This window comes from Neopsephotus bourkii, unplaced genomic scaffold, assembly GCF_033783945.1.
Source record: "Neopsephotus bourkii isolate Nb327-2 ecotype Australia unplaced genomic scaffold, CSIRO-AGI_Nbou_v1 NB_518, whole genome shotgun sequence".
NCBI classification, from domain to species: Eukaryota; Metazoa; Chordata; class Aves; order Psittaciformes; family Psittacidae; genus Neopsephotus; species Neopsephotus bourkii.
The window spans coordinates 1,910,338-1,923,741 of NW_026901019.1; the positions used below are offsets into that span (position 1 = coordinate 1,910,338).

At 38.8% G+C, this 13,404-nt stretch overlaps 1 protein-coding gene across 7 annotated transcripts in view; it reads right to left on the reverse strand.

The window, feature by feature from the left end:
- LCLAT1 (lysocardiolipin acyltransferase 1) overlaps positions 1-13,404 on the reverse strand; it is a 118,267-nt gene that overhangs the window by 61,115 nt on the left and 43,748 nt on the right. For 3 of the 7 annotated variants that reach the window (XM_061350538.1, XM_061350539.1, XM_061350541.1), the window contains 2 exons: positions 12,746-12,944; positions 1,230-1,376 (listed from right to left, as the gene is read on the reverse strand). In XM_061350538.1, coding sequence (XP_061206522.1) covers positions 1,230-1,376; positions 12,746-12,944 — 346 coding nt within the window. Of the gene's footprint in view, positions 1-1,229; positions 1,377-12,511; positions 12,645-12,745; positions 12,945-13,404 lie in introns of those variants that run through there. The other 4 variants (XM_061350543.1, XM_061350544.1, XM_061350545.1 and 1 more) reach the window with 3 other exon arrangements.

The following is a 13,404-nucleotide window of genomic DNA, read 5'->3' on the forward strand; positions in this document are numbered from 1 at the left end:
TCAGTCATCTTGAGATGGAAACACCTGCTCAAAAAGAGGGTGTGAGTGACCCAAGGAGAGGTCTCCTGACTCCATGAATAAGATAAAGATTTCACCTCATAATTCAGAGCTAGGAGGGAACAGTTTTTCATGATTGAAAGGAAAAAGAAAATCATTTATAGTGAGATAATTTCCATCCTTCTTCCTAATTTTAGATACAAACTAACTAATTCAACAAGAGGTATCATGTGAAGCAGCCCAATAACATACAATGAATTTATTCTCTTTTAGGAAGGTTGATGAAGTGATGACAATTCCCTACAGTGTGATAGCATCTGAATACTATGCATATAATTTTTATGGATATCAGAAACATGGAAGAAAAAAAGCAGTATATGTTTGTTATTTTTGTACTGTGTCTAGTACTTACTGATCTGGCACTGTGATAAAATATGATTTGAAAATATCTGCAATGGAAAGCATAGTAAAAATTCTTTTAAATATGATAAAAGGTAGGAGCTTAATTGTAATTGATTTTCTATTTAAAGATGATGCTTATTAAATCATGCTGAAGGCATGAACAGCCAGAGAATATTCATACAGTGTTGTATCTTTTATTGGCAATTGAGTTGCCTTCAACACTGCTTAGCAGCTTGCTACTGATGCCATAAGATATTTGTATTAAGGTAGATATTATTTTATTAAGAATTAATACTACTGGATTAAACTCATTAGATTTACTCTGATGATAATGTCAATATTTGTTCAAGGGAGATATTTTTCTTACACAGGCAGATACAGACTGCTTATATGGCCCAAGGAACAAGTATCTCAATTTTCTCTTCTCAAAACATTAGGCAAGAAGTCTCTTAGATTAGTGCTCCTCTTCCATGGGTCTGAAATGATTTTGCCCTTTTTGTCACAGTAATACAGGAAAGGAAAACATGCCTATGATTTATTCCTGATGTGGAGACCTACTTTTGCTAATGCAAGGTACATACAGCACTGACAATCAAAAGCCATTTCAATCATCAATGCTGTGAAACATAAGTTATGTCAGGAAGACTGGCAAAGCCTCTCAGTGAAACTGTGCCTCTTAAACGAATAAGCACATATGATCATTTACTATGATTTGTACTGTCCATGAGAACCCAGTCTTGCTCCTGCCTTGTACTCCTTTTACCCTTTCCATATACAAACAAGAAATTCCATGTTGAGCACCTCAGGAGGAGAAGGTAAACGCACCCTACCTGTGAGATCAGTTCCTTCTGGAAAGATGAGGAGTTGCAGCGGTTCACGAATGTCACAGAAATAATCCAGCATTTTTTCAAAGTGACTCTTGTCATCTTCCCACTTCCTCTGAATGAAAATAAAGGCAGCAACTTGCATCGCCCAGCCTAAGGTTTAAAAATACACATCTTTAGTAACGTTTCACACTGATACTTCTATGGCATCTCTTATTCCAAAATATTCTATAAATTGTCTTACACACAACATTTTATTTGCTCCCCTGTCATCTTCTGATCAAGAGCACTTAGTTACCTTGAAAAGGAGTTCTGGATAGGAAGCAAAGGCTGCATAATCGAAATAAGTCAGTCTAAATAAATTTGGAATGACTACAGTTTAGCAAAACTCGAGTTACGAGAGAGCAAGAACAGAGTCAATGCTATCAGGAAAGAAGGTTGTAGCAAGGTGGGTGTCATTCTTTTGTCCAAGTAATAAGCAACAGGATGAGAGGAAATTATCTCAAGGGTTTAGACCAGGTATTAGGGAAAATTTTTTCACTGAAAGGGTGGTCAAGCATTGGAACAGGCTTCCCATGGAAGTGGTGGAATCGCTGTCCCTGGAGGTATTTAAAAGACCTGCAGATGTGGCACTAAGGGACATGGTTTAGGGGTGGACTTATCACTGCTGGGTTAAAGGTTGGACTTGATGATGTTTAAGGTCTTTTCCAACCTAAACGATTTTATGATTCTATGAGGTGGAGTATTTAAAACCATGTCCCTCACTATAATAGCCTTCATCACTGCAACACAGTTTTTGCCCTATGGACAAACATCTCAGAAATGCACTGCACCACAACAGAAAGCTACATTATATGGACAGTCATGCTTAGTAGTGCATGTTAACCATGTGCATTGCGCAGAAAGCGTCTATTGTTTTTGAAGGCTTTATTACATACACCTTCTTACCATTTTCATTACTAATAGAAGAAAATACAAAGTTGTTCTTTGCACTTGCTTATATAAGAGTTGATGTGTATCTGTTCTTTTGTATTAAAACATAAGACAATTGTGATGATCTACAGCCTGACAAACTGGCAATGCAGGGCAGTTAAATAAATGGAACTGCTGCTGGGCCTGCAGCTCTGGGGTCACAGACCATTGTCTTCAATAAACGTTCTTGGCTTTTTGGGCACAATTTAGTATACAGTATATCACCTAATATTAGAAGTTCTGTCCAATAGGTCAGAAAGCAGGATGAAAAATCAGGGCTCCAGTTCTACCACCTGCCCGTTATGCTCCCTTCTTCAACAGGGCTCAGCAGAGCATGACACTACCTTACCACTGTACTTGGCTAGCTTGTGTATCTCATCAGAAAACCTGCAGATGGATGTTCCACATCAAAGAGAAAACATCACAGCTTCCCATCCTCCTCCTTGCTCCCCACGATCCTCAAAGTCTGTTTTTGCTTTGCTGCTGACTTACAGCATGTTATTCTTGCACTTTATTTCAGCTCCTCTTTGCAGGGATTCCTTTCTATTTGTTTGTGTCAGTATCTTAAAAGGAGAATATGCTAGGACATTACTTATTAAACACACCATTTTTTAAAACAACTACATAAATCAGCCTGGATAATGCATTACTCAAGCTGCAGAATCTCTTCTGCATTGTTTAGGAACCTTAACTGTACTATTAAAGATGTGTAATGCGTAACATGGGGTAGATACTTTTTGGTTTTACATCAAAAGAACAGATGGAGCATGTATAACTAACATGCCTTCTGCAATCTGGACCTAATGAGTCTCAGATATTGAGATAATTAATGATATCCAGATAACTGCATACTGGAAGTGGTTATATGAATTAAGAAAAGAAATGGCCAGAATGCAGTCTCAGCAAATCTTCCATGCTGTACTTGCTAAAACCCCTCTGTAAACAGAATTAAACCTTGACCACAACGTTTTATGTGCATTTATGCATATAGCACATTCCTACATCTGCAGTGTCAAGAAGTATCAATATAGCTTTATTAATAGAGGCTATCCATGTTTAAATAAAACACATGCAAAAAAAAACCCAGTCAATTTTAAAGCTTTCATAATTTAACTCTGCTTTCTTCTGGCATTTAGTCGTCTCCTACTGCTACAATAAATTTCACTACACTGGTGCCGAAGTACTCAATGGTACCAAAGTATTTGTTTTCTCTAGAAGATACATGGAGATTGTATGAAGCTGCATCAGGAGAAGTTCAGATTTGACATTAGGAAAAGGTGAAAGGGTGGCTGGTCCCTAGAGCAGGCTCTCTAGCAAAGTGATGGTGGCACCAAGCTTCCCAGAGCTTAAAAAGCATATGGACAATGCTCTTAGTAATACGGTTTAGCTTTAGGTAGTCCTTCAAGGCAAAGGGAGCTGGACTTGATGATCCTTACAACTTGAGACATTCCACAGTTCACTGTGAAGATGGGGTGAGACATTGGCACAGGACCCCCAGAGAAGCTGTGGCTGCCCCATCCCTGGCAGTGTTCAAGGCCAGGTTGGACACAGGGGCTTGGAGCAACCTGCTCTAGTGGAAGGTGTCCCTGCCTGTGGCAGGAGTTTGGAACTGGATGAGCTTTAAGGTCCTTTCCAGCTCAAACCATTCTACGATACCTCATCTGAAACCAAACTCTCAGACACAGGAAAGCAACAAAGCCCTCTAAGCAGAAACAGAGATGCTGTGTACTGTACCATGTACAACTCTGAAATGGAACAGAAAAGAAAAATATATAAAGATTAGGAAAGTTGTGCTGTGGTTTTGGTGTTTTCCAGTCATTCTTACCTGTCAGCCCAGACCTTCTGCATGCACCCTAGGCACTACACCTAAATTAGTTTATGCAAAACCTGCATTGTGCAAAACCATTTTATTGCGTGGCATCACACATCACACCTGAATTACTCAGCCCTTGCGTTCTCACTGCAACAGAATCCATAGGCAGAAAGAAGAGAAACAAGAAGCAAAGTAAAAGCCTGCTGATAACTTCCTTGGTCAGCAGCTCCTTAGGAAGAGTTGATTTTGGTCCATAACTGAGGGAGCATGGAAAAAAACCGTCACTGCCATTTCCCATCCTCTCCCCTACCTTTCTTCATGCAGCACAAAGCTTTAAATTACACAGAAACTTGCATATAAACTCTTTCTAGCAATCATTCTTTCACAGCACTGTGAACATCAAACTACAAACATCTTTAGCTACCAAGAAAGCTGCTAGGGTGACTCATATTTTACCTGACTGCACTTCTTAAAGCAGAGGATATAGTGCAGAAGTTTCCCATTCCTGTCCTAAGTGCTGGTGTTCTATATATGCTATGAAATATTAAACAGAGGCAGTAATGACAGCGGTGTGTCAGGAAAGAGGAAGAAAGAAAAGAAGGGAAGGGAGCTGGGAGGCATCCAGTTCTTAAAAATAAAAGACAGGTTTGATTTTCTCGCCTTTCCAACAGATAACATCCAGTGTTCTGGAAGAACTATTCTGTCTTTAAGTGTATATCTAATTAGACAAAACAGTCCTGACTGCTCAAACAAGAACAGATTATCTAACACCTTGATGACTAATAGTAAAGAGCCCAGGTTTTCCTCCCCACTTAGCCCAGCACAGGACACTGGACAAAACTATTTTACCACCCATGACAGTGGAAGGATCTCCCACATTTTGCTCAAGCTTCAAGGCCTCCAGTGAAAGGCAATAAAAATGCTGAATTACTACCTTCAACCAAAGCCCTGAATCAAGCACTGATGGGGAAAAATGCTTGCTGTTTACATGTCTCACCACCCCACCAGATTCAAGCAGGAGAGGAAACCCAGCACAAGCTTGCAGACGCATGCCTTTGAACAAAACAAAAGCAACTCTTCCTTTGATTTCCATTCCACAGCGTGCCTGCATTGTGCTGCTGGAAAAACAACATGTAACAAGTCTGAGGCAAGATGTGGGATCCAAATGGGAATGCAGAGGGAAATGCGGAGAATTCAGTAAAGCAACAGGCAAAATGAAAGGTTTTGCTCATCAGCAAGACTTCTGAACAAGCAAGCAGAAGGAAGCACCTTCTCACATGCAGCCTGCAGTGAAACATCCCATGCAGCCCATTATTAAGTTTAGGTCAACATATTGTTCAACAAAAGCAATTATATATTTCAATTTTTCACAGCATTTTTGGTCATCTAGCTCCTGGGCAACAGGACTTCTTCCTAGCAAAGGCAACATTTACTTGATGGTGGAAAAAGAGTTGCCTTTTGATTTACAGGTTCTTGAGAAATGATTGATTACAAAAACACAGCAGAGAAACAGTGAAGCTAAAAAAATCATAATAATGCAAATCAATTTCTTTGCTAAAACAATCTTCTTGTAGGAGCTGACATTTTGGATAAATAACATCACTTGGAAGAGTATACAGAAAGCCTCACACCGCACAGCTCCTGCTCAAAACTGCATAACAGCAGTGCAAAAACTTACTGGGTAACTAGTCACCCTGACCCTTAAATCAACTTTTCAGAGCTGAAAAAGCAGCTTCAAATCTCCAGTAACATGTTAATGATACACATTCTGTCAGGACATAACACAGCAAAAAATCACACTCACACACAAAAAAGCCTGTTACTGAACAAGAGAAATGTGCTGTACAGGTGCATTTCCTTCCTAGCCTTGGGGATAAAGCAAATTATAGCTCATGCAGGTTGAGAATTTGCAGCATTGCACTAAAAACGGTAGCTGCAAGCATACAGCTTTTAACGTCTAAGACCCTGCACTTCTGTTTTCCTCCTTCAAGAGAAAATAACACTAAATGTGAAATTCCTTAAGTGTGTTTTCATTGCAGGGGTGACCTGGGGGGAAGTAGATACTAAGGATGGTATTATGCAAAGAAAGCGGTTGGTTTTGTATCACAATTTTATGTATCTTTCCATAAGCATCTCAAAAATTAGATGTTCCCCAAACAGCCCTGCCTCTGTAAGATGCTGTATTGAAAGCAAAGACACATCAAGAAAATGGTATCTATGTATTTCCAATAGCAATGTAACAAAGCAGCTAACGATACTATCCCCCCAACAACAAACAAATAGAAACAAGTAGGAAAGTAGAAGGCCTAACTATGGGATTTCACTTTTATTCATCCCCCTTTCACTTCATTCATCCTCCCTCTTTTCTTCGACTGCATCATTCACTGTTTTTTCATAGCATTATCTTGGTCAAAAATTCAAGCATTATTCAGTGTGCCTGTATTCAACAGTGGTCTGGTACTGATCACAGCTTTTGAGGCAACAGGGAACCAGACATCTAGGCTTAATAAGGGAAATCACTTGGAAGTGCAGAAGCCCACTACAGACAAATAATTGGGCCCATTAACAATTTGTTATGGAAAGTGTTTTACTGCATAAAATACCCACAAGACAATAACCACACAATTCTTAATGTTTCTTATTTCAAAGATCCACAGGTATTGGAAAGATGTTAGCACACAGAAAATCACACAGGAAGCCAGGGCTTACAGTTAAGTTTTTTATCAGTATAGTCTGCTGAGCAGGTTTCTGTAAATTCGGATCAGCCATTAAACTGCGGGGTATGTTTGGGGCTTTTTTCTCCTAGATAGTTTTAGGTCTAATAATGAAAATTAAGAGATTTTCTTAAATTCGGTGTAATGATTTGAATGCAAAAACTAGGAAAATAAAATAAAAAAGCTTCTTGAAACACTCTTATAAAGCACAATCTGTGCTCCTGGCATGCTTTTTTTAAACCATGCTCATTTCCAATAATGTCGTTAGTAGGAGTATAATGAATTGAACATCTACCATCTGAGGTAATGAATTCTTTGAGCAAATTACAAACCTAGCTAAGAGGTAAAATCCACAAATCCAGATTCACAGTAGCCCTCCCAGTTTTACAGTAAAACATGTGATTCAGTCTGTCTTTTCCCTTTAGGATGAATCTTCACTATGAGGTGCTGAGGCACTGTCACAGGGTGCCCAGAGAAGCTGTGGCTGCCCCACCCCTGGAATTGTTCAAGGCCAGGTTGGACAAGCCTTTAAGCAATCTGGTCTAGTGAAAGGTGTCGCCTGATATGGACAATCAGAATACTACAAGATCAGTAAAAACTAAAGCAAACTAAAGCAGGGGCTTGAAGCTCCGGATGACAAGAAAGTCGCTGTTTCTGATGCATTTTTTAAATTCACCAATACAGTGAAACAGCACATGAAGAATCACAAAGAAACAAAAAGATTTCTCTTGCTCAATGCATACCTAAAGTTAAGTCCCACGTCATTCCAGAATCTCCAAAGACAGAAAGGAAACAACCTCTGGCTGTTAGTTCACAGGGAAGTACAAGCCCTGTGAAACAAAGCAAGTCTCTGCCATGGATGTGTTACCTTCACTGTAAGTTATTTCTTCTGCAGCCCTGAATCCTCTTGAGATGCTCCATCTCCTTATGAGGGGACCACAAAACTAACTCAGCCTGATACACTTATCTGTACAGATGCTGCATAACCCACTGATACCATCAAAGGAATGTAAGTTGGGAAAACATGCCACCTTAATTCTTCTGTTATTTCTTCTGTGAGTTTGGACAAAATAACCACTGTCAGTTATATATATATATTATAACCTGTCAGTTATAATATGGGGAGAATGAGAAAGGATAGCATCCAAAATCACTCTTCTGGTGGGCATGTTGGAGAGACAAAGGGGGTGGAGAGAAAACGGAGTCCTTATCATACAGAAAACATAAGGAAAGTTTTAATGAAAGTTGGGAGAGGGTTTGGTTGTTTGGGGGCTTTTTTGCCCCTCCCAGACAGAGTCAGGAGAATTTCTGTAGTACACTTCTGAAAATATTCCTATTATGCCTTTTCTGGAAGAGCCAAGCTGGGAAACAGGCACCTGAGCCTTTTCTTACTCATAAAAAAAATGCACGTAGAATTACAACCAAATTAAACTGCATTTTTGCTTCCAAGTAATAATCCTTTCCTCACACTTAAACCTTCTTCAAGAGAGTCTTCACTGTGAACAACTGCTAGCATAACAATTACTGTTCTTTCCGTTAAAGAGCATGCTTTTCAACTTCCACTTCAAGATCACGTAGGATAACAACTCTAAGGTAATTAAAGTCTGGCAGCTCATAATTGAATTGCTAGAAGACAAAATGTCACAGCTCCTCAGAACTCTCATTCTAGCCTATTTTAACATAACAAAGACACTCAAGGCATGAGCTCTACTAGAAAGTTCAGTAGGTTACCATTTTGATTTTTTTAAACTGATCTGCTCTATTGATAAAGATCTGAATGCAAATCCAGCTATAACCTGAACAAAGATGCTTTATGCTGAAGTATTTATACCCCTGCCTATGGAAGGAGCTGCAGCAGCACAAACACTTCCATGCCAATATAAACGCACACAGATTCCCTGTAGTGTGCTGCTTTAACGGTACTCCAATTGAGTTAAATGCTAAAATTTTCTAGGCTTAGCAACACCAATATTTGACTTCAGGGGAGCTGATCCATCACAGTTGTCGGTGTGCATGCTCTTAGCCTGTGGCCAAGGCAGGATCATTTGAGTTGTTTTGTTTTGCTTCATTGAAAACTAAGGTGACTCAAATTACTTTGAGTTTGCTTCAGGCGAAGCTCGCACACATGGACAGCTATAATGGATCAACTGAAACGCAGTAATAGATTGGGGAGGTTAAGGCCAGTGCTGAAACAGAGCACAAGTCCTTTGCATTTTTTCCCTCTCTGGCACTTTGAGCAAGGAACAAACCTAACTTGAGCCTTTGAGAGCTACTACAACCAGACAAGCAAAAAACAACAACTAAAACATTCCTACACCTTGCAGTGTAATCTAGAGCAATGTTAGCTACAGAGTAACTTGAATTAAGATATGAGGAACTGGACAGTTACTCAGTTATCTTTGCTTCTAACTACTCAGCAGTACACCAGCAACCTGGTCTAGTGGAAAGTGTCCCTGCCCATGGCAGGGGCCTGGAACTGGATGACTGCTAAGGTCCCTTCCAACCCAAACCATTTTATGATTCTATGATCTCTATTTCCACTGGTTCATATCACAAGACTTTTACAAATGAAACTAAGAAGCAAAATAAAAAAATAGAAAGAATGCAACTGTCTTCTAGTCATTAACGGGTCATCTGACACTACTGTGTATGTCCCTTGGTACCTGCTTGAACAGTATGTATTCCATACTACATGCTGAACACAACTGCATCATCATCTGCATCACTTCCAGTGCTACTCCTTCTTAATTGAGAATACAGGAGAGTACAAGTTGTAGGTATCTATTACAAGTATGGTAGAGAAATCCTGGCTTGTCAGACTACTCAGGAAACTGTCAATGCCATTAGAAATTCTCCTTGAAAACTGACACTGCAGAATGTGTCAGTAGTTTCTGATGATGTCAGATGAGAAACTGCAGCAACAGCTATGAGCAGAGAGGCGCTCCCTTGAGACACCAACTTTGGCAAGTTGTACTGAAACGCTGCAAGAATGTATCTGAAATTGAGATTACTGAAACGTAATACCTCCTTTTGAAAACTTTACTGCACACAATTTATCAAGCCAAAGCCACAGTTCCAGGAAGAGAGGACCATCTGTTTTTCTTTGGACTTCTTATTTTAAGGCTCACCTTTAATCAATTTAAAGTATTTTCATACACTGGAATACAAAGAATTAATAACTTAAGAATGAGATAAATGACTCAGTGAGACTCCTTGAAATACTGACTCCTCCAATTTTAATTATCATTAACTAGAAAATAACTGCCTACATGTAACACAGGCTTATTAAATCTGATACCCTTATACTTTTTAACCTACAAAGGGGGCAACAAGGACTCCGGATCTATTTCCTTGCCAAGCTTTGCTCTTCACTTATCTTATATACCACTTGGATGAGCATAATCTCTCATAGGCCTATTTTTACATCCCAAATGAGAAAGTACTTATGACAACAAGGGTGCTATGATTAATACTAGCTAGGTTTTCAGAACTGGAGAAACGAAAGGGCTGCATTATAAACCTTACTTACATATAATTTGAATTATTAAATGCTTGCTGAAAACAAAGTCTTTGAAATATCAGAAAAAAAAGGGACTGAGAGCAGCACACTATATTCTTTAAAATATTTCTCAAACTCAAAGCAAAATTACCATTAAGCTACACCTAGTGAATAGTATGTCCATAATCCTATACTTTTGACTGTGTACAACTAGTTCATGTAAACACGTGAAAAGATGCAACTGGAAGACATGATGAAAGTAGCTGGTTTAATTTCCACAAATATTACACCTTAAACAAGCAACATTTCAAGATCAATTATAGTAAGTATCTAGTTGATTTCCAAGTTATCGTCTCACTTCTACAAGCTCATAAAACAAACAAAACTTTTATGTAAGAAACACAAAACAATTAAAAAACCCCCAAACTAAACCTGACAAACAGCTATGAAAGGTCTATCATATAGCACAGCAGAGATAAGAAATTCTACTCTTACCTATGAGATTCAGGGTTGTCCTCTTTAGACACCATCCTCTACTATATCACTGCCCTACCATACTGCATATAGAGTCATCTTCTTCCAGCAATCTTAATTTAATCTAAGAGTCTCCACCTACCCCCTGACTATGTGGCTATAGGGAATACTTTATTTTTGCAAGAACCTGGCACCCAAAACACAGCCTGACTGAAGACAGACACGTATTTCTAAGGCCTCTTTTTAGACACACTATGATAGAAGAGAAAGCTGATCATTCACAATTTTAGGCATCAAATTATGGCTTGAGTGAAGGATGTTGTTTAGTTTAATTCCCTTCCTGTGGTTAATAGCACAACACTAACAGTTTACTAAAAAATAAGCTGTAATTCACAACATTGCAACCAAAGTACTCAAAGCCTATATATTGTGGAGGGTACTTAGGGATTTGGCATAGTAACAGTGGATTATAACACTACAGATCCAGGCACCTACTCTGCTGCCAGAAATTGTAATCCTATAGCACAGACAACAGGAGTAAATGTCTAGAATCACAGCCCACAAAGTGAAGCATGAGCCCAGAATTTCATTAGCACCTTAAGCTACTCTGTCAGACTGAACAAAGGTGGCATTGTAGTCTGCTAACACTTGTCTGCTACAGCTCCATCTGCCTGAGCCTACTCATCAAGTCTAGCCGATGTGCTCAGTTTATGCAAAGGAATGAGAATTAGAGGGAAAAAAAGTATAATAAAATCAACCTTTAAATAACTCCTAACACCCTTTCAGGATACAAATTTTGTCAAGCATAACATAGCATCCAAGCTCCTGGAGCTGACCTTTCAGTTTCATTAAAGGTATTAACAAGCATACATACAAATGTTTTCTTACAAACAAAATATATGCTACTTTTAAAGAGATATAAACCTGTGAACCTTCCAGACGATGCTCCTGATTGCATCTTCCATCACTACTTTAAAAGTTGCACGTGCTGCAGATTCCAGAAAGGATTTCAAAACATCTCTGCTGCATTATACAGCTAAAACATTTCTCTAAATATGCATTTTCTCATTACCTGTAATTTTAAAAGAGATGTCTTTTGTCAAGTAAAACTAACCCTGATGTTTGGCTGCTAGGGAAAGGAAAGTATGTTACCTAGTTGTTGCTCTTAGTTAAGAGGACTAAAGGCTGAGCAAGTGAGTGCAGTAACAGCACAGAAGTATGAAAGCTCCTCAGTATGGAATCCTGCCAAAATGCTCTGTTCTGATAAATGGCCTGACAAAAGGGAACCATAAATAAAGTTACTCTTTTGACATCATAAAGTTGATGCATATCCTACCCGAGTTAGTTCTGTATAAAACAGCAAATAAATCTAAGAGATAAAAAGAAGGCAGAGAGATGCTTTTATTTCAGCTAAGTCTGCCTATTTATTCAGAAATCATTTGAACATCAATTTTTGGCCTATCTGAAACGATTTCTCTGAGTATGTGCAACTCGGATCCATTTCCAGCCTACACCATTATAAATACTGATTATTTCATATCCTGTACAGCATATTTTACGTAACCAAGTTCAATTTAAAACTACAGTTATTAAAATGAACCACCAACTTTGCAATTGCCTACAGGGCTTTTCGGTTTTTATACATCTTCTCAATAGTATCAATTTGATAATGAAGAAAGAGGCTTGATGAGCACATTTGCAACATGGGGTGAAACAGCATCAAAACACAGCGTTGAAAAAGACTTTGAAGAGACTCAAAATCTTTCTTCAAACTTTTGACAAATGCTTTCAGTACATAAAGCAGAAATATTTTTACCTATAAGCAAACAGCAGCACATGTGGTATCTTTAAAAAGAAATGCTTAAGTATGAAGTCCAGGTGTCCTCTGGGAGATCTATGGTTTAATCGTTCAATATGCCCCATATTGTGCACAATTTGCTTTTAAAGTACTGAAACAGAATTTAAACCTAGGTTATTTAACAGGGTATGAACAGTGCTAGGCAAAATTTAAACACATTTTCCCTTCAAATGAAAGGGTTTAGCAACCTACCAAATCCCGGAATGCTTTTGAGACTGGATTTGAGACATATCTTTTCAAGTCTGAGGTAGCTGTATCGCAGCAGGCAGTTCCACAGGAACATCCAGTCCATTCGTGTGCGATGGTTCATGATAATGACACTCCTTTCTCCAGGAACAAATCCATCACCAGTGACAACCACCTTGGCACCAAACACCATTTCCAGCAAGGCCTAGAAATAATGTCTCAATATTATGGCTGTACTCCCAGAAGAAAAGCATCAGCCCATCAGCAATAAAAACTCATTTGAATTATTTCACTTATTCACTCGCATAATCACTGGTAAACAAATTTCTGACTGTTTTCTAATAAAGCAGACAGCTTTCCCACAGTAACAGTCAGCTGTTTAATGGAAGAGAAAACAATAATTAAATAGGGCTTCTTAAACAGCACTCTTTTCCAGTCAATGTCCAACATTAAACTTACCTTTCCCTGGTTTTACTGGAATACTATCACATAAGGATAAAAGTAAGGGTATCAGTTATAACTTGGTAGGTAATCTAAGGAGGGACTGGTTGCACAAATAATCTATTGCTCAATACTGGCAGGGCTGGGAAGGCATCAGAAGTTGCCTTGCTTTCTGCTTGGATCCAAATGGTCAGCAGGTTTGTGCTTGACTTCCACCTGCAAAA